The following is a 16,845-nucleotide window of genomic DNA, read 5'->3' on the forward strand; positions in this document are numbered from 1 at the left end:
ACAGGAGCGACTCACCAACGCCAAGCATTTCCCTCCAGCCACCTCCACGAAGAGGTTCGATCTTCTGGCATGCTTCACCATCATCATTCGCCCTCTGAACATGGACTCGTGACAATCGGGCTTCCTCTCCCACCATTCGGCGCCGCTTAAGAGCATGCAAACCGACTGCGAGCGTGTCTCAAAACGACTCAGCCTCAAAGAGGCCGCCCAAGATGTGCCATCTTATTCACGCAGCAGCTCAAGGAATTCCGTGTGGCATCACATGTCCCAGCCTCGACACCGAGGTCATGATCAGCTCCGTCATTTCGAGACTTCCTGATTGAAGTCAACATGACACTGGAATCTTCTCAGACGTGGACTGTCGCAAGCCTATCTGGTGTAGCCTCTTTTTCCATTTCCGCAAAGGGCGTTACAAATCCACCCTCAATTGACAACACCGCCATCGAAGCTTGCGAGGTCAGACGCAGCATTCCAAGGTTATGGAGATGGCTTATCGGAGTGGATTCAACAAGCACGAAGTATCTAAGGCTCTATTGTTCCCAAATTGGCTTGTCGAGAACCGATTTGGTCAACACAAAGTTCCGCAAGCTTCTTGGAACTGTTCTTGGAGGTCACATTACTCCAGAGCGCCTCCGCGATAGGACAGAACCCTGGATATCCGAATCTCTAGAGCACAGGAAGGCATTACCGTCTACACGGCTGGATACGCAGCAATCTACAGAAACTCAATATACTGATATACCCAAACGGTCTTTACAGCCAACTTATAGACCTTTGGATCAGCACGGAGATACGATTCGGCTGTTGAGTTTTGACCAAAAACGCACCGCGGGTACCATTGAGGCGAGTCTGGCACTGTCGACGCTCTCAAATATGACTGCATATCGCGCGGTTTCATACGAATGGGGAACCAAGGCTAGTAATGAGTCTTCTTCTCTAACAATGATATTGAAAGGCCATCAAATCTCCATTCAGCCGAATCTGCACAGGTTTCTGACCAGAATACAACAATAGATGATCACGTCCCACTCTGGGTCGACGCTTTGTGCATCGATCAAGCTGATGATGCCGAGAAGTCGAAACAAGTAGCACTTATGGGACACATATACTATAGCGCAGAGAGTGTGCTTGTATGGCTCGGCGAGGAGAGCAAAGGGACCAGCAGTCTTCTACGGCTGATGAGCGGACAATCTTCACTACGCTTGATGCAACTTGACGATGTTCGATATCGCAACAGACATCCATCCGGATCCTTTTGGTCACTCAGTCATCCATTCGACCCTCTGGTGAAAGAGATGTTGAACAACGAAGTAACAAAGCGACTACTGAGCAGAACGTACTGGAGTCGAGCCTGGATCATACAAGAGCTCGTTCTAGCTCGGAAGATTGTACTGTTCTGCGGTGATCAAGAAATCGATTTTCAGCATTTAGACACACTACTCATCCGCACCCGCCAGTCCGAACAGTCCACACCACACCAGATTAGTATGATGAGGCTTGCTCGACGAAATGCCAATCTAAAAAATTATCAGCTGGCAGATCATGCTAAAGAATTCCCCCCTCGTGATCGCAGCCTAGAGGACCGGACCGGGTGGCTGCCTTATCTCATGGAGATGTTCGAGACTACCGAGTGTTCAAGGAGACACGATAAAGTTTACAGCTCTGCTTGGCCTATCTCACTTCTACAAATCCGGCCCGCGCCCTATTGTCCCTGACTATTCCATTTCTAAGGCACAGCTTTTTCACCAAACCTTCAACACCTTTGTCAATGATAGAAAGCCCAAGTATGCAGAGATTCTTCGCAGGGCACTGGAGTTGAGCTGGGAAGAGCTGCTACCTAGTCCTCAAAATCAGCAGCACGATGAATGCTCGCTCAGTATGGAGACAAGTTTTTGGTGGGACTTTGCTTGGGGTGCCGCTGTCGCGGAAGTGACTACACCAGCGAATGGTGCTGGAGTTGATGACGAGTGGCATTCTTTCGAGACTGATTACATCGAACGTCACAAAGACATGAATGGATTTCACCCCCGTATGGAACGCTACTCCATGGAAACCAGAGACTGCACAAAAGCCACGGTGAAGTCAGGCGACCTTTTGCTAGGATTGGCCGGGACAGCTCTTGCCGTAGTCTTGAGCGAAGCTGAAGGCGATGGCAACCTCATCAGATTAGCCCTCATGGTTGGCAGTGGAGATGCTCCGGGAGTTGACATCGCTCGCGTCGCTTACCAGAAGGTCCTTTCTCTCGATTTCCTCGCCAAAGACTCGCTGGCGGGCGACTGCTACAAAAGTGGGCAATTTCCCGTGCGCTTGTGCGTGTACCAGTTCATTACTCTATTGGCTTGCGCAGTACCAGAGTATGACACCAAGGACAAACTTCTGATGATACCCACCGAGCTGCTCCGTAATGCTATGCTACATGGAATAACGCACAATGCAAGGGGTTGAAGATCGATGGCATGGGAAACGTAAAGAGCAATGAACGCCGGGTTAGATCGGCACCCCTTCACTACAACATCTTCTGTCAACTGTGCATAGATGATCGGGATGCCTTTGCCGTTTATGCAGAGTTCACGTCTGCGTACCATCTATCGGCATCGTTCAATGATTTGATCATTTGACATATGAGTGTGCAGAACTCTAGCCCTGGTGACCGATCCACTTTGACCAACTTGCAAACACCAAAGACACCCACCAAAAAACTTTACAGCCGATTCCTGGTCGAGATCAGCCATGTCAAACAACATTCGACACACTCGAGGACCGCTCAACGGAACAACTGCCAATGGTAGGGCAGCTTTTGCCCGGAGGAATGGGAGCAGGCATCATTCCTCCCGTACGTCAGGGCCTCTCTCGAATCAAACCCACTATCTTGACGATTTGAGTTGCATACTCGACGGATCTCACTCAATCAGCGAAGATGATGAGCATCACGAGCCATCGGGAGGCAACTCTTCTGCACGGGAATCGAATATTCCGGAGGCTTTGCATGGATTGCCTACAATCGACAGCCTCGTGACCGACATCAATGCTCGACTAGATGAACTCATACGTGAGCTGGATCGTCTTCCAGTCCCAGTCGCGCAGGCTAGTAATGACGTCTGGGCTGCGAGGCTGACTCACGAAACAATGAGGAGCCTAGCGAGACGAATGGCGGTGCTACTGTGATTCTATCACATGGGCGATGGCGCTGAGTTGGAATGATGTTTAACGAACGTAAATGTCTTAGTCAAGCTTCGACTCCCATAAAGCTCTTCCTTTCCACGCAGAACCATCTCTCTCCCACCAGCTTCCACTTCAGCACAGTGACTTTCTGCCTCACAACACCAGAAGGTAGGCCATCAGTCCTGACGTTCATAAACACCTCGGCGTGTCTTCGATCAAGTGCCAGACTCACAGATATGTCCAGGATCTGGATGTGATAATCAGGATTCATCTCGGCGGTCTTCTTGAGCATGGCCATCCATTCATGCGAGCCAGTCAGCGCGAGGGTGCCGGCGAGCCAGCTGTCGAACTTGAAGTTGGAGTCGAGAGTGGTCCAGCGAGCGGAATTGAGATCGAAGTCCCGGCTACTAATGGCCTCGGCGTGCTCGCAAGTCGAATGGATGAGATAGTTCGTAATAATCGCATCCCACTTGTGTGTATATCGTTGGTCTAGATCTGTTGGCCCGGGCGCCAGAACTGGTAATGTTGCGGCGAGACCATTGCTGTTTTGGTGCATATAGTTTGCGGCTTGATACCCGTTGAGACCCGGAGGCTGAGGAGGGAAAGGTCAATGAGAACGGAGACCCACAAATGTGTTAGTGGGAGTCAAGTTCTCGAAGGTACCTGAGCCCGATAGTCTTCTTTGAGGGCTTGCGCTTATGCACAAGGAGCGAGCTGGACTGTCGAGCAGTACCGCTGAAGCCAAGACGGGAAGATTTCTCAGCTGTATGACTGCAACAGGTGAAGAACTATGTAGACGGTAGACCTAACTGCGCTAAATCTCGGGCCGTGAATCCTCCAAGAATACTAGGTGTGAACCATTGTGGATCAGGCTGTGATTGGGCAATAGAAGACTTATGCACATGTTGGATCGTTGCGAATATACTGGCGATCGCTTACACTTCCACAAACTATTCCAGTCATCTGGAACCTCTGAAGATAGTGATAGGTCGTCGATGGAGCTGGAGTCGGATTAACGCGAAGCATCGCGAGCAGGTGTCATATAGAACGGTGCGTGCAAAGCAAATGGCGTGGTGAAGGGCCTTCTTCCCCAGCAGAATGCCAACAACATCAGTCATTTTAGTGGTTAGTAGTCTCCATCACAAGCATTATACCTCTTTTTGACATCTAGACGTTAGCCAGGGGCGTGGCATAATCCAATATGCTACTCTATCGTCGCCCACAAACTCAAGGAGGCAGGCGATCGGACAGTTTTTGTCAGCCTCGCCTCAGTTGGCCCTGAACAGCATCTCAAAGATTTTGACCCTGACGTGACGTTGATTCAAAATGCGATTGAGCATGAAGCGGATGCGGGTCACGAAATCATGCTGGTCGTACGTTCATACTCTGGAGTACCCGGCACAGAAGCGGTCAAAGGGCTTGATATCGCCTCTCGCGCTAACGGAGGCCTGACAGGAGGCGTGGCTCACATCTTCTACTGTTGCTCGTTCATCGTTCAACAAGGCCAGTCCCTCGCTTCCAGCTTTGGAGGCCACGATCTCCCGTGGTACAGTGTCGCCGAGGACAAATCTTATTATACTCCGAGAACGCCGATCCACACATTCTACAACGATCTGCCGATCGACGAGGCAAAGGCTGTCGCGGCCCATCTGAAGCCGCATAGCTATCAAGTGATCCACAGCAAAATCACCTACGCAGCTTGGAAAGGGGTCCCAAGCACCTATTTGTATTGCACGGAGGATAATGCGATTCCGCTGGAGGTGCAGAAATTGATGGTGGAGGAGTTCGCGAAGGGGTATAAGATCAGAACAGAAACACTCGTTTCTGGGCACAGTCCGTTCTTTTCACAGCCTGATGCCATGGCCATGGCCATGGCCATGGCCATTCGGAGAGCGGCCGGGGAGACAGTCTAGCTTGACGCATTCAACGTCTACATATGCTGCACTGTGTTTTCATGTCATAATGCAAGCAAAAGTGGTCTATGTTGAGTCACTGCAATACTATACGTAGGACCAAATCGATCATCTTCACGAAATCATGATTCTGGTCATGTCTTCACAAAGATCTGATTCGTAAAAGTCCAGATAGCGGCATCGGTTCAGCGTTCACCCTTGAGACATCCCGAGTGTTTCTGCACATATAAAGCGCGAGCAAAAAATTTCAATCCTCTTCCATGACACCCCATCTACCAAGCAGCTGCAAGGAGCTTCCAAAGCAGAATCTTGCAGTGTCTTTGGCTCGCAACATGCAACGCTACCCGAATTCATATCGCGACCTTGACAAACGAGAATCGTTAGTCCCAGTCTATGATCACCAACCTCAGCACAATGATGTTGGGTTCGATGAGAGTGCAGACGTGGGACGTCGGCCTGGAGTTTTAGGAATTGGTCGCGGCAGACCGCCCGCAGAAGCAAAGTCCCCCAGAACTCGGCAGCGTTATGGACAGTACATACCGAGAACTCTGGATTCATTTTGACTTTTGGTGTGGAGGATCGAGGGGCTTCGAGGGGGATGGTGTTTGAGAACGTCTGAGAGAACCTGAAGATGTGTAATGGATCTCTTCATTCGATGTCCCTTCACAGGTAGCCGCGAATATTCAAAATATCTGCGTCACTTGTGAGAAGGTCTCGTAGGTCGTCCATAGCCAGTCTTAAAGACACAGCCATCTGCTCGCAGTCCTGCTCCTTGCTAGTAATTGTGAAATCGATGCTCTTCTCGTTGATCATGTACCCCAGCCTCTAGAACTTAGCCCAAAATTCTCTGTCAACTTGGACATGTACACTTACCCATATCCGTCATCAACAGCCTGAGCTTGGTATTCAGCCCCTGTCACGATAGCAGCGTTGAAGCGAATCATAACCAGGCCATGTATCATTGAATGCTCAAAGCAAGCCCCTGAGGTACCATTTGTGCTGACAATGATCTGGGCTGGCTGGTCCAACCAGCGACTGCCGCTCTGATGGCCATCTCCATGCAAAGATACTGCTGCCCACTCACACAGCTGGACTTGCACGCTATACTTGTAGCTTCTCAATGCTTCGAGACTATCTTTGACAATACAAGCCACATTGGAGCTGATACCTCAATACCCGCCTATTGCGTGAGAGACATGGAAATCCAGCGGCGAGACCGTCGTAGGCTTATGCCAGTACACAATTTGACGCACAGGCTCTCCAATTCGAAGGGCAGAGATGGCGGCCATTTCCGAAGGCGGGGATCTTTCTGCATTGCCGCTCGCCCGTAGGATCAGCTGCGTTTCCCATGCGGCAGGAAGCGGCTGCTTGATGTCTCCAAAAATGGCGATGGTGCTTGGCTGCGATACTTCAAGCGGCACACAATCGTGCGCTGTTCTCGGCAGAAGTTTTTCGTCCTCAAATTGAGGCTGTATATTGCAAAGCTACCATCAACGTCCTCTCCAAGTACCAGGTGAAGTCTAGACGTTTCAATGCGCCCAAGATCCCAGGAACACCCGTGGCAGGGATAAAGTGAGTAGTCAGAGTGATGACGACGCTTGCAATATCTGATTACAAGCAACCGAAACCCGGAAACGTCGAGAAGGCCGGCCCGGAACCGAGTTGCAAGAGTCCTTTGAGTGAGCTTGAGTAGGGCAAAGGCGTCTTGGTTACATTGGCGCATATCCCGGAGCCTGCTTGAAGCTGGCAATACGCCATACGTCGTTGATCAGCCGAAAAGATGCAATACCAACACTTCGTCTGACTAGATCCATCGGCCAGCCGGCCGTGAGATGGTTCATGAACAATTCAGCCCGCATCGCGTTGCGGGAAACATGGGTGCTGATTTCTTCGATCTCATATCGAAGGCTTGGGTTACGTTTGAATAGCCCGCCCACATCTTCGAGATAGTCTTGTATCGATGTCGTGTACTTCACGGTATACGCGGCCTCGCATCGGAACTCCTCCAGAAACACTGACCACGGATATCGGTCCCGATCAAGCATGCGTGCATTAAGCGCACTGTGTACATCGCGGATGATCTGTTCAAGGCTGTTGGTGAGTTCCTCGAGGGAGACAGTGGTGGAGTCGCTCTGGGTCGACGAGGCTGGAGAGGGACCGGATGCCATTGATAGGGGTAGCCAATGATTAAATGGTGGCGAAGTTAAAAGCCGCAAGAGGAAAAACTTTCAAGGTTGCGAATCCTGCCAGTCTCAAGATCTTACGCTAGGCTTGATCAAGTCTGGAACGAGGTTGAGCACTCAGAGACAAGAACCACAAAAACATCCCGTCTTCTTCTCCACGTCCATCATCACATCGAATACGCCTCTCATCATACCAACAGCCTAATGTGGGCTCTGGTAGGATCAATCTTAGCACACTTGTGCCGATGACAGGGGTTCCCTGCCAAATTGTACCCGACGGCTGCTGTCCCATACTGACGGATTCCGAGGTTTCCCCTATGGCCTGGTTGTCTGTAAGGGGTCAACGAGCACACCAATAGCTGGCATTTCGTACGTCGTATACCGTGAGAAGCCCGGCGTATCCGAGTGTATACCCTGGAAACCAGCATCTCGAGTCTTCGAGATGAGATGTCATGACCGGCAACGAGCGGCGCCGAGCGACCGAAGGCAATAAATTCGAGAAGGCGTTGACCATGGTCATCATGTACGCCATGCGGAAATTGCCGAGCCTCAATTCGAGCAGCATAGATAAAGTACCTGGCTTCCTGGCGCTGAATGAACCCGAATCAAGACATACTTTGAACTCAAAATGCTTGCCAAACGCTTCTTTTCCATCTTCTATCTCGTTGGATCGGCTTTCGGCCACCCAAAACCGGAGCAAGTCGATGTGGCTGTCGTTGGGGCTGGTCTCTCCGGTCTGGCAGCGGCACAAAAGCTCATTGACTCTGGCAAGAGGGTCGCAGTCATCGAGGCTAGGGACAGGGTTGGTGGCCGAGTTGATAACAAAAAGCTGAAGAATGGGAGTGTCACAGAACTTGGTGCTGCCTTTATAGGACCTACACAAGACAGAGTCCTAGCTTTGGCTAATGAACTGCACCTTGAGACTTTCAAAGAGTACAACCAAGGCTACAATCTTGCCTTCGTGGACGGCCAACGTCTCAACTATTCCGCCAGCAGTCCATCACCGCCAGTCGACCCGACCACGACGGAACAGATCCTTGAGATTATCACAAAGATTGATACACTAGCAGCCACGCTCGATGTCGAAAACCCCTGGAATTCTCCAAATGCCACTGCTTGGGACGCCATCACCCTCCAAGACTGGGCATATGAAACGCTCACGACGACAGTCGGACGAGAGGCATTCGAGATATCTGTCGAGTCTATCTGGTCTGGCACAGCAGAGCAACTGTCCTTCCTCTACGCTCTCGCCTATGTAGCTGGTGCCGGCAATCAGACAAACAAGGGCACATTCGAACGACTTATTCTCACCAATGATGGCGGGCAGGAGAGCCGTATCGTCGGCGGCACCGGTCTCTTGCCTGAGTGTCTCGCTGGCAAGATCGGACGGGATAAAATCACATTGAGCAACCCAATCAAATCCATCACTCAGACCAGATTCGGCAAATACCTAATCCGGGGAGAATCAAAGTCGTTCCTCGCACAGAATGTCATCGTGGCCATGTCTCCCCCCGTCGCCGGGTTGGTCGAATACTCGCCTCCCGTCTCTGCCAAGCGCCAGAAGCTCATGCAACGTATGTTCATGGGCAACGAAGGGAAGATGAACGCCATCTACAAGACACCATTTTGGAGAGAGAATGGACTGTCCGGCCAAGTCCAGAGTACCTCCGGAACAGTAAAAGCTACCTTCGACGACTCGCCCGCGGACGCATCCTACGGCGCCATCCTAGGCTTCATTGAAGCCGGCCAAATGAAAGCCTTAGACAACGCCACCGAAGCAGAGATCCAGAAACTCGTCCAAGAAGACTATGTTCGGTACTTTGGCCCCGAGGCGGCGAATGCAGAAGAGTGGGTGCTTGTTCGATGGGATAACGAGGCATTTTCAAGAGGCGGACCGACTGCTCTCGCGGGACTGCATACGTTTCAGCCATATGGGGCGGCACTCAAGCAGCCGGATGGCGGGATTCACTGGGCGGGTACAGAGGCATCGGATTATTGGCCTGGATATATGGATGGTGCGATTCGGTCGGGGGAGAGAGCTGCTGAAGAGATCTTAGCCCTTCGTGGCCGAGGCTGGTAGGCTCGGCTCACGATCGCTTCGCAGCTTTCTTCTCGCGGTTCCATGCTCAGAAGGACCTGGCGTCGTCAACATCGCTGGTGCAGCAGGCTGCGATGGTCGGTAGTCGGTCGAGTTCTCTGGCTCTTCTTCCTTCATCACAGCTGCAGCTGATGCACGGCCAGCAGGGTGAACGATAGGATCTTGAAGATCGATTTCAGGTCGCTGAAACGCATTGCTCTTCTGCCTCGCCCTTGTCATCCACGTTGTGCCAAATCTCTTCATCATATTCCTCGTAGTCAAGTCATATGTGGCGATATTGTATTTTCCGAGAGCAGTGACACGGTGGGCTTTGATGCGTTTTGAATTGACGACTTGGTTGTTGAGGACTCGGGCGAGTTGTTCCAGGTCGGCATCGCTTACTTCAGTTCGATAATGGAAGCGAAGATGGAGTAGTTGTTCATTCTCAACCTCCTTGTTACGATCGCTTCTGAATGTGCCCGATGTGTCGTTGCCAGACTTGGAGATTGGGGCAAGGTGCAATGGGTCGGGTGCAATTTCGAAGCCCGACGGCGGTAGAAACCTGGATTGGTAGAGTTCTGGCATTCGCGTGTTGTCGAAAACATCATACTCCTTCAGCTTTGAATACAACTGGTCGGTTGAGAACCCCTCTCTGCAGGCAAGTTCTTTGAGTGCTCGTATGAGGGCGGTCGTGAATGAATTGGGCCCTGGTGCTGGGGTTCGTTGATTGTGTGCACAGGCGGCGAGGATCTCGAAGCACCTTGTAAAACTTCTGAACTCAGCCTGCGTGCACAAGAGGCCAGCGTGGCAGCAGTCGAAGATCTCTAGGACGTCTGATTTTGTCTTGCTCAGAACGAGCTCGACTGACGACCACTCAATCGAGGCGAATTTCTTCTCGCTTTCGTCTTCGGTATATGCCCTGTTCCGATTAGCAATCTAGATTTTGTGTAGTTTGGTCATCACGTACCCTGACAGTGTGATCCGTCCAAGGCTAGCAGCCTCAGTGTGGCCATGACCAGCGTAATAGACTAGCAGTAGACCGTTCTCGGAATCTTCACTGGCGACAAAGTTGGAGACATGTTGGAAAGCCTGGATCTGCGGGTACTTGTCCTTCGTATCAATCATGCCCTCGACCACCTTGAAGTTGTATCTCGTTTCGAAGACCTCGCGTAGCGCTCGCACCTTTGACGAATGTCAATTAAGTGTGCATTGGATGGCTCTGAGTGGGTGGTACTTCACTAGATACCCCACGAAGTGAGGTATACGCTGGATCCCAGTATAGCATAAGGACAGATGCCTTTTTGTGCATCACTGGCTTTGGCTGGCCCATTAGTTTCGTCCATTTTCCTTTTAGGTCGCGCTGGTCTGTTTCGAGTGAGGCGAGGCCGTCTGCTATTCCATTGACGTGATCGTTAGTCGAGTGCGAGCGAGGACCATCGGGCGATATTGGTTGAGGAAGTGGTTGAGACATGTCGGTGTAGTGCACAACGGCAGTAAGCCTTGCAGAGTCAGAGAAAAGAAGCGGGTTGAAGGGTTTTGTAGGTGGATGGGTCGTCAGCACAGAACTACTGGGCATTGCTTGTCCGCACTCGATCAAGTACTCACATGTCTGCTTCACTTGCTAGACTTAGTTTACCTGAGGTGCTTCATGGAGCACATGAGGCTGAGGCGCAGTAGGAGGCCGCCGGAACGGCCAAAATTGTTGACATACACAGCCGCAAACGCTCACCTTGTCCCGCAATACACTGTAACCCCTTGTGGCCTGATTGCCTTCTCCGACTAGACTGACCATGGTGAACGGCACTAACACGTGTGCTACGCCGCTTCTATCTCGAGCCAGCCTCATGTCGCTATGGGCGAACATTTCCCAGGAATACGACCAGCACCGCACAGTAGCTGAAATATGTCAGTGATTACACTCTCGCTCGATTGGATGACTGAAACATACGCCGCGGCTGCTGCTAGTATCTCGTGTCGTTTTGCCTTAGTGAAAAGCGATAGCACAGCAGAAAATAGCAGTGTTGAGATGAGCAATGTTCCAATGCAGATGGCTGTTCCGCGGCCTGACAACGTGCCTTCGTTCCTCGTGATGATATAATACAGTAGCCACACGGGCACGATAAGCAGTACCAGAATTGCCAGCGTTATGAGAGCACTGGCGCAGCGGTCGATTCTCTCCCGTGTGTAGTAGTAGACGTCGTCGAATGTCTTGGAGTCGCCGACCTTCATTCTCGTTTCCTACGTTATGGTCAATGAGAGAAATGCGACGCAGCACAGCGGCTTGTACCTTGGAGCAGAACAATTTCTACACGAGAGTCAGCGATGTTTCTTCTGCAGCGATTGACCGAGTACAGCATACGTGAACAAATGGTAGGGGCTTCTGCACAGACTGGAGGGACGCTTCAATCATGCGATCAAGCCATGCGTGCTCTCTTCCAGGACGAAGCGTTATTAGGTCTTCTTTGTGATGGACATAACCCCTCTCTCGAGGCTTGACTGGTTTGTGGTTTTCAAGGTACGCGGATACGCTTTGCTGCTCGTGATGGCTAGGTTTATTGAGGCCCATCAGTTGTTGGGCATGCATAAGGGATGTTGCTACTCATGTCAGCGGCGCATGGCTCTAGACAAGGACGATCCATACCGTATGCTCCCAGAGTAGTATCGATCTTTGTCAGGAGCCTGTTACGGTCATCAATGGTACTTGAAGTTCTCTGGTTGGGTTCTGTCGTGACCGAACATCCTTGGTTAATATCGTCGAACTCGTCAAGCTCTTCCTCCAAACGTCGAAGTTGATCCTGTTTCTCCAGTAGCACTCTGGCCGAAAGATACCCAAACCGCCTGTAGATCATGAAGTTTTCGCTATTACTGTGGAAAGCTGCGAGATTTGGATATCCCCGTATGAATCTGGAAACTATACTTCGTATCAGAGCAATCTGTCTCCGCTTTGGAATGCTACACTGGCCATGGTAGCTACGCTGGCGTGGCATGGGAGACTTACGGGATCGAACTGCATGCAAATCTTCACTCGGTTTCTGCCGACGGAAGAAATTTCTGACGTGAAACAACACATTGTTGAAGACACCCGTAGAGCTCTGCTCATCGTGGTCTGGTGACCCAAGGCCTTCAGACTTAATCAACTGCCGTTTAGTGGGCAGTTCTCGACTCACCAGAGCTTTGGTGCTCCTTCTCAGGTGCGTTCGAACGACTGAAAGTTGGCTTGGTTGATGATACACGTAGTAGGCGACCAAACGAGCATATCAGGTTCGTCAATTGAGAGCGTACTCATATTTCAGTCAGCAAATGGCATGGCGAGTGGGACATGACGGCATACCTTTGTGGCTTGGAACCTCTTCTTGCCTTTCAAGATCGCCAGTCTTCTCCTTCAACGTTGTGCTGTCTGTCGTCGTCGGACTTGGAATTGAATCCATTTCAGAGGAATGAAACGAGGCTCTCTCCTTTCACATCCTTTTAGCACAGAGGATCAGTCTCTATTATCAATGGCATACACTATCACAACAAGAGCGAGATGAGCAGGCCTGCAAATCTCATTCTCGAAGCCTGGAGCTTTACTTGCTTTAACAACTCATTGATCTACGTCACACCTGCTATGCTCTTGGACATCCATGCCGCCCATTAGTGCACCACAGTGCTGTCCCCAGTGCCATGAGTTGATCTGGGCACTGCACCCAAAGCATACTTAACCTCTGATAGTCACAGCGCGGAGATCGCCCGTCATCTCGCCACCAGCGGAAGTAGGACCACAAGCAGTCACAACCTGGCCATTACCCTCGCAGTCTCCATCAAAAGCGCCCTCGACGCAGCTGCGATCCATCAGTAAATTCCCAGCAGACTTTCATGATCATGACAACTTACGTGAGCAGTGGAATGAACACCACATATCCCCTCTCGCCAGGGCCAAAGGTGAACGTTCCAGAGAACGATCGCTCAATCGACTGTTCCCAGCTGACACCGACGCTGGCACTGACGATGCCGAAGGGGTCGCCGACGGAGACGCTGACATCCACGCCCCAAGTCTCGGTGACGCTGCTTCCCAGAGTAGCATCACACGACTCGGTCTGGCTGCAAGTCACGGTATCAGAGACAATGTTGTTGCCGCCAGACACAGTGTATGGTTGGCGGGTGACAGTGAAAGACTCGCAGTCCCGCTTCTTGAGCGGCTTCACGACATCTCGCTCGCTGATGGAAGTGCTAGAAGCGTTGCGTGGAGGAATGACATTCCCATCGCGATCGCGCATAGTCATGTACATCGCACCGCTGCCACCGAAAGCATTCGCAGCTGGGTTGGGGCTGCGCTTGGCGGGAGGTGCGCCAGCGCCAGCGCAGTCGTCTGTGCCGCAGCAGAACAAGGTGATGAAGGTGTTGTCGACGCGGACAGGGGCACAGGTAGCGCCTTGGGCGATGAGAACGTTGCCGCCACAGTCGTTCTCTGTGGGGACGACTGGGGTGCGGACAATGACCTGACAGCCACTGTCCAACGGTGGGACGTCGAAGAAGATGGTCGATTGGCCGTTGTCTTCGACTGGGTAGCCTTGGTCTCGGAGCTGCGCAGTGTCGTAGATGATGCATTCAGGGAAGCCCTGAGCTGGTGATTAGCATGGTTCAGTTACTCTACAGGAGATATTGTACTTACACTGCCTGTGCCAAAGGACACTGGACAATCGGTACAGCCTGACTCAGTGCAGCCGTAGATGTTGTTGTCAGCACCTTGACGCTTCTCAAGCTCTGCTGACTTGGGAGAGGACGATGGCATGGTAGCAGCGAGCTGGACTGCCGCAAAAAGAGCGAAGTTGATGAATTGAGGCATTGCTGCGAAGGCTGAAGGCTGACGAGAGGCTCTTGACGGGATGAGGCAGTGAAGCTGATGAGCTGTCGAACACACAGCGTCAAAGGCTTCTTTTATGTCTTTTCTGAACGTTGCCCCAATCGTGGTTTCTTTCCTTCTTCTTGCTGTCGACCTTCCATTTCGAGCACTTGGAGAGCACTGGGGTCAGCAAGTCGAGATGGTCGGCAGTATTTTCCCATCAATGTCGAACTCTCCAACACAATTCATGTCTTGGCATACTGTCATGACTTCTCGTCGTGGAGCGAAGGATGGACTTGGTTCGTTGTCTAGTTCCAACATGATGTTGTTGTCGTAGTATGGTCGTCTACCATGAACGAAGGATGCCCGACTTCAGCTTCTGCATTGATCGAACGTCTGCTTCTGCATTGATCGAACGTCTGCCTTTACCCATTGAGGCACGGAGACATCTAGTAGCGTGTTCAGCATTCGTCTCTTGATTCCCTCCATGGACATTACGACGGTAGCTCTACACGTGGTCGACAGTCGATTGGTCCATGAGTATGGAGAACCCTCCGCGGCAACAGTCTGGGCATTGAAAACCAACATAGGACCTGCGGGCATAGCTTTGGAACTACTTACCTTTAGCATATCCCAGTAGCATGATCGGTCGATCGATTCCCGAGATAAACGAGGTATAGATTGAACTGTGACGGCGTGGTAGAAGCAGCGACGGAATGCACGGCACCTTCGAAGGAGACGTCTCCTGCCACATCGGTGACCTTTCGATGAGGCTTTTCTTTGAAGAATTTGAGACGAGAAAGCCATGAAGTGAGTCGTCCAGTGCAGTCATAGCTGAAAACTAGTATGGCAGGAGGTCGAGTCGTTTAGCAGAGTTTCCCTAATGGGTACTACCCAAAGTAATAGTGGTCTTGGCCCAACATAGACCCACCAAGGCTATACGCTGTCCGTGTGACGAGACTGTATGGGGCGACGTGGGAGGCCAGCCTGGCATAGCGCCTCACAAGGCGCCTGGGCATGATAGCCGTTATGCGACTCGGCGTGTAACGTGGCAAGGGGGATCGGCGTTGCCATGCTTCGCCAAGAAGATTGGTATAGGCCTTATTCTCCAGTTTACCAGATCGAGTTACATTGGAGCCAAGAGCTTCAGCCTAGCTCCCGCGGAGCCACAGTCAACTGTATTGTAGTGGTCTTCATCGCCTCACAGTCGTAGAAGTCTCCCAGGAACAATCAGGACTTCAATAATGGTTTCCGCGGAATGGATACTGGCGTTTCGATCCGGTCAACAGCCAAGTCTCCGAGCCCTTTCTTGACCATACGAGCGCCTCGGCCGACGTATGCAGTGCAATATCGTCCAGGAGACAAAGTCGTAATGATCAACAAAACGTTGTCCATCAGCTGCATGTCCAACAAGTGCCACATACGCAAGAAACCCGGAAATTTTCTCCTGCTCTTGCGCAATCCACTCACAAATTCAACACCAGAATCACTCTGCAGCCATGAACTCGTCCGCAATCCCAGCTGCCACATCAACAACGACACCAATCGTACCATGTGCCGGAATACCTAACCTCGACTTCTTTGGTTTGAACGGCACCATCTGCGCTGCATCCATTCCGTCAAACGAGCTGAATATCACACCTTGCTGTTCCGGATCGCTGCGAGTCGTCGATAACTGCACGCAGTACTGTGAAGCGGATCCAGACGACTTTCGATCATGCTTGAACGACCTCAATAATGGAACTTTCATGGGAACCTTGTGCCAGCCGGCTCCAGGGAATGAAAGCGGCAGCGAGGCGGTTGCGGATACAAATGCTGGTGTGTGACGAGATCTTGCCGTCGACCATATCGTGACTGACCGGTCTTGGATAGCGAGAACGTTGGGTCCGATCTTTGGGACCAGTGCTGTTGGCGTCGTGTTGTCCATCGCTTTCGTGGCAGCCTTGCTTTGATACCCTCGTCCAGGCAAGTGGTTAAGGCGCTTTCAATGCGTACGAACGAGGGCTCTGAACTTGATATCTGAGCAGTACAGTCGGCGTCGTACAATTGAACGAGGTCCACTGAGCTGACGGATCTGAAGAATGCGGCGGCTCTCATGGCGTGGCGACGAACTGCACTCAAAATTTAATCCGCGAGGAATGGTGTTTCCACTCAACAGAAATTTCTCTCTTAACACAGCACATCTTTCGCCATCTCAATTCTTCTCGCAAGCGAGAGATTGGGACTATTGGCTTGCTCTGTCTCGGTGGTGGTTTCTTTGCAGTGATGCCAAACACTCTTTCTGCTTCAATCCATAGGCTGAACCCTCCGATCATCATGGAAACTGGACTCCAGACACTCTTTGCTCCGCTTGTCATACCATTTCCCAGCCTCAAGCTTCCTGGCTCGTCGTCGAGGAGCGTGATCGGGTCGCATGATGCTCAGTCCGGTGCATGCTCGAGATGCTGTCTCAGCGCCACCACAACCCATCAAACAGCCAGATTCATCAAATCCCATCATCTTCCTGGTCTGGATCCATCTTCTCGTGGCTCCCCACTTCCGAAGACTCGGTGAAGGTCTCTCTCGAACAGGTGGAGGCGGTGGAGTGAGAAGTGGAGCATTCTCTCTCCGCAAACATGGAGAAGAGGAGAAAACCCCACGGGCAAACCTGCCTACCCCACGAACTGCGTACCGACTACACGCGTCCCT

At 51.6% G+C, this 16,845-nt stretch overlaps 9 protein-coding genes across 9 annotated transcripts; 4 read left to right on the plus strand and 5 right to left on the minus strand.

Moving 5' to 3' along the window:
- Positions 1-330: 330 nt before the first annotated feature.
- On the plus strand, positions 331-1,014 carry M409DRAFT_58243 (uncharacterized protein; the record flags this gene model as incomplete). The annotated part of the gene is made up of 1 exon (XM_033813858.1): positions 331-1,014. The coding sequence occupies one exon, from the start codon at positions 331-333 to the stop codon at positions 1,012-1,014; it is 684 nt and encodes a 227-aa protein (XP_033663372.1).
- An 864-nt stretch (positions 1,015-1,878) lies between these two features.
- On the plus strand, positions 1,879-2,380 carry M409DRAFT_58244 (uncharacterized protein; the record flags this gene model as incomplete). The annotated part of the gene is made up of 2 exons (XM_033813859.1): positions 1,879-2,301; positions 2,348-2,380. 2 exons carry the CDS (start codon positions 1,879-1,881, stop codon positions 2,378-2,380), a joined length of 456 nt encoding a protein of 151 aa, XP_033663373.1.
- An 846-nt stretch (positions 2,381-3,226) lies between these two features.
- On the minus strand, positions 3,227-3,718 carry M409DRAFT_58245 (uncharacterized protein; the record flags this gene model as incomplete). Its single annotated transcript, XM_033813860.1, has 1 exon — positions 3,227-3,718. The coding sequence occupies one exon, from the start codon at positions 3,716-3,718 to the stop codon at positions 3,227-3,229; it is 492 nt and encodes a 163-aa protein (XP_033663374.1).
- A 542-nt stretch (positions 3,719-4,260) lies between these two features.
- Positions 4,261-5,075, plus strand: M409DRAFT_69081 (uncharacterized protein; the record flags this gene model as incomplete). The annotated part of the gene is made up of 2 exons (XM_033818119.1): positions 4,261-4,287; positions 4,341-5,075. 2 exons carry the CDS (start codon positions 4,261-4,263, stop codon positions 5,073-5,075), a joined length of 762 nt encoding a protein of 253 aa, XP_033663375.1.
- A 1,709-nt stretch (positions 5,076-6,784) lies between these two features.
- On the minus strand, positions 6,785-7,243 carry M409DRAFT_27110 (uncharacterized protein; the record flags this gene model as incomplete). Its single annotated transcript, XM_033808424.1, has 1 exon — positions 6,785-7,243. One exon carries the CDS (start codon positions 7,241-7,243, stop codon positions 6,785-6,787), a length of 459 nt encoding a protein of 152 aa, XP_033663376.1.
- Positions 7,244-7,886: 643 nt separating this feature from the next.
- Positions 7,887-9,338, plus strand: M409DRAFT_69082 (uncharacterized protein; the record flags this gene model as incomplete). Its single annotated transcript, XM_033818120.1, has 1 exon — positions 7,887-9,338. One exon carries the CDS (start codon positions 7,887-7,889, stop codon positions 9,336-9,338), a length of 1,452 nt encoding a protein of 483 aa, XP_033663377.1.
- A 46-nt stretch (positions 9,339-9,384) lies between these two features.
- Positions 9,385-10,806, minus strand: M409DRAFT_27112 (uncharacterized protein; the record flags this gene model as incomplete). Its single annotated transcript, XM_033808425.1, has 4 exons — positions 9,385-9,425; positions 9,494-10,254; positions 10,303-10,517; positions 10,582-10,806. 4 exons carry the CDS (start codon positions 10,804-10,806, stop codon positions 9,385-9,387), a joined length of 1,242 nt encoding a protein of 413 aa, XP_033663378.1.
- Positions 10,807-11,185: 379 nt separating this feature from the next.
- Positions 11,186-12,763, minus strand: M409DRAFT_27113 (uncharacterized protein; the record flags this gene model as incomplete). The annotated part of the gene is made up of 8 exons (XM_033808426.1): positions 11,186-11,231; positions 11,284-11,573; positions 11,623-11,640; positions 11,695-11,930; positions 11,977-12,246; positions 12,334-12,441; positions 12,503-12,616; positions 12,667-12,763. 8 exons carry the CDS (start codon positions 12,761-12,763, stop codon positions 11,186-11,188), a joined length of 1,179 nt encoding a protein of 392 aa, XP_033663379.1.
- A 269-nt stretch (positions 12,764-13,032) lies between these two features.
- Positions 13,033-14,160, minus strand: M409DRAFT_27114 (uncharacterized protein; the record flags this gene model as incomplete). Its single annotated transcript, XM_033808427.1, has 3 exons — positions 13,033-13,156; positions 13,209-13,933; positions 13,987-14,160. 3 exons carry the CDS (start codon positions 14,158-14,160, stop codon positions 13,033-13,035), a joined length of 1,023 nt encoding a protein of 340 aa, XP_033663380.1.
- Positions 14,161-16,845: the final 2,685 nt, after the last annotated feature.

Source organism: Zasmidium cellare (assembly GCF_010093935.1).
Source record: "Zasmidium cellare ATCC 36951 unplaced genomic scaffold M409scaffold_35, whole genome shotgun sequence".
NCBI lineage: Eukaryota > Fungi > Ascomycota > Dothideomycetes > Mycosphaerellales > Mycosphaerellaceae > Zasmidium > Zasmidium cellare.